The sequence below is a fragment of the Sphaeroforma arctica genome (genome assembly GCF_001186125.1).
Source record: "Sphaeroforma arctica JP610 unplaced genomic scaffold supercont1.1731, whole genome shotgun sequence".
Taxonomy (NCBI): Eukaryota; class Ichthyosporea; order Ichthyophonida; genus Sphaeroforma; species Sphaeroforma arctica.
In genome coordinates, this window is record NW_014038827.1 from 9,475 (window position 1) to 11,791 (window position 2,317).

Consider the following 2,317-nt stretch of genomic DNA (forward strand, 5'->3'; position numbering starts at 1 on the left):
AATTACACCATATCAACAGAAAGATGTGTTGCGTTAAGGGGTATTTATCTGTTCCTATAGAGGTGACAGTTTAAGGGGTAGATATTTTCAATATAAGGGTAGATATATATTCATATAAAGGGTAGATATCTATTCATATAAAGGGTAGATATCAATTCATATACCCATCAGGTACAGGGAACGAGAGTTGTGAAGCAACAACGGATACATTCAAGACTGTGCGAGTCACGTGTGTGCGTCTCTGCAAGGCAGGCTGACGACACATCAGATTGTACAGATCCTAATATAAACGGATACGCCCAAATGCGAGAGTGTACACATAACAGTGTATTTATACACAATATTCAACCTGGACGTGTACGTGTAGTGTAAAACAACAGCCCCAACATCAGCTCGGCATAGAAAGGCGACCATGCTTCATAACTCAGTGCAGGCTAATCGCTGTCCACTTCACTGTTGAGTAGCCCCTTCACCCGACCCACCTGTTTTGTAGATGTATTATTGGTGACAATAGTAACGTGACACATAGGGTTTAGGGTTTAGGAGGTTTGCTCAGTAGCCCCTTAACCCAACCCACCTGCTATGGGAATGTATTATCCGCGTCAACATCAACGTGACACGTATAGGGTTTTGAGTTTTGGGTTTTTCTCAGTATTCCTTTGACACTACGTACCGGTAGTGTGGATGTATTATTGACGCCAATACCAACGTGATGCATTTGTAGCTGTATACGTATTGCATTGCCTTGTCCGGTTTTTAGAGTTTTAGGGTTAGGGTTTATGAGAAGAGCAGCAGCCCCACATAGCCTTCCCCTCAGGTTCAGCGCTTGTCCGTAATGTCATCACTGCACCTCGGTCATCGCCTTAGTGCTAGCCATGGCAAATCCGCGCGTACTTTCTACCGTGGCGAATAGTAACGCCTATTCCCAACCAGATTGCGTCTTTCCTATACCTGGGCTAGATACCAAGTACATGCTGGTATATGCTGCATATACCAATCAAGCACAGCCCCGACCGCATTATACAGGGATACAGGTAACATCACGTGCAACGTGCAGCAGCCCATGACACACACAACACCCTCGTGCCAACTCACCTGCAGATGCGCCTTGTCTTGACTGGGCTGGTCGATCGGCTCAAAGCGCTCTTGATAGGCGGACTGCAGATGACTGTACCGGTCCTTGCTGCCAGGGTAGTACGGATTTCGCGTGGGCACGCGGGCGAGAGCCGCCTCCACACAGCCAATGAACTTATCCTTGAGATCCCATTGGCCGTCTATAATTAGAACTTTCCCGGCCACGCAGTTGTAGGAGTTGTTGTTGGTTACTGTGCCTGCTATCTGGGCGGCCACGTGCTCTAGCTCCACATCGGTCCAGTCTCCTGTCGACGAGGGCAGGTTGCTCACCGTTTTAAAAATGGGCAGTTTTCATTGGTGGACGCACAGGGCTGGCAATGTGTTACATATTGGATAAGTATGTACTAAAGTTAACCACGCAGCCGTCCGACTTATATAATATTAAGTTACTATCCTCCCGAATAGATGCACCCCATCCGGCAATTGTATCAATCAGATACACATGGCCTAAAAAACCCATTTTTACATAGCCCAGAGAAAAAAAACCCCCTACCTACATATCCCACACACGCCCCCCTTTCCACAACAGTATATACTGCACATACCCGGGACAATCAAAAGCGGTGAAACACAGCCCAACTCTGCAGTAGCTGGCTTTGTGCACGACTTCTTTCCCTGTCGCTTGTTCTCTGCTATGGATTGGGCATTGCCTGGACCCCACACGATCTGGTCGTACGTGTGAGCTGCGCCGGTCATGTGCCAGTTGGCAATGATGGGATGTGCCAGGATGTACGCTCCTGATGAGGCACAAGACAAGTAGTTTAGAGGCGAGTGTGGTATGTGGTTGGTTAAAGATTAGTGTGGCATGTGGTTGATTCAGAGGTGGGTGTGGCATGTGCTTGGTTTAGAGATCAGTGTGGCATGTGTGATACTCTCTCATGTTAATGTGCGGCATGATAAGTACTTAGTTGCGAGGGTGCGAGACAGCTGATAATCGTTCGCCATTGTTGAAGTGCCGGTTGTGCCACGCACGACGTGGTCGTATGCGCGCGTGTGTGTCAGGTGGCGATGATGAGATGCACTAGGGCACACTCTGCTGCTTAGATTGCGAGATGTTAAGTCTTCAGATGTCAGAATGACCGATAGTATTTAACCCATCACCAGTCGGAGCATCTCCTAAGACTATACACGATTTGGTCGTATGTATGCGCGGCTTCGGTTATGTGCCGGTTGGCAATGCTGG

At 48.1% G+C, this 2,317-nt stretch overlaps 1 protein-coding gene across 1 annotated transcript; it reads right to left on the reverse strand.

Annotated features, from left to right (window-relative positions):
- Positions 1-434: 434 nt before the first annotated feature.
- SARC_11514 (hypothetical protein) lies at positions 435-1,830 on the reverse strand (the record flags this gene model as incomplete). The annotated part of the gene is made up of 3 exons (XM_014294402.1): positions 435-482; positions 1,096-1,379; positions 1,680-1,830. 3 exons carry the CDS (start codon positions 1,828-1,830, stop codon positions 435-437), a joined length of 483 nt encoding a protein of 160 aa, XP_014149877.1.
- Positions 1,831-2,317: the final 487 nt, after the last annotated feature.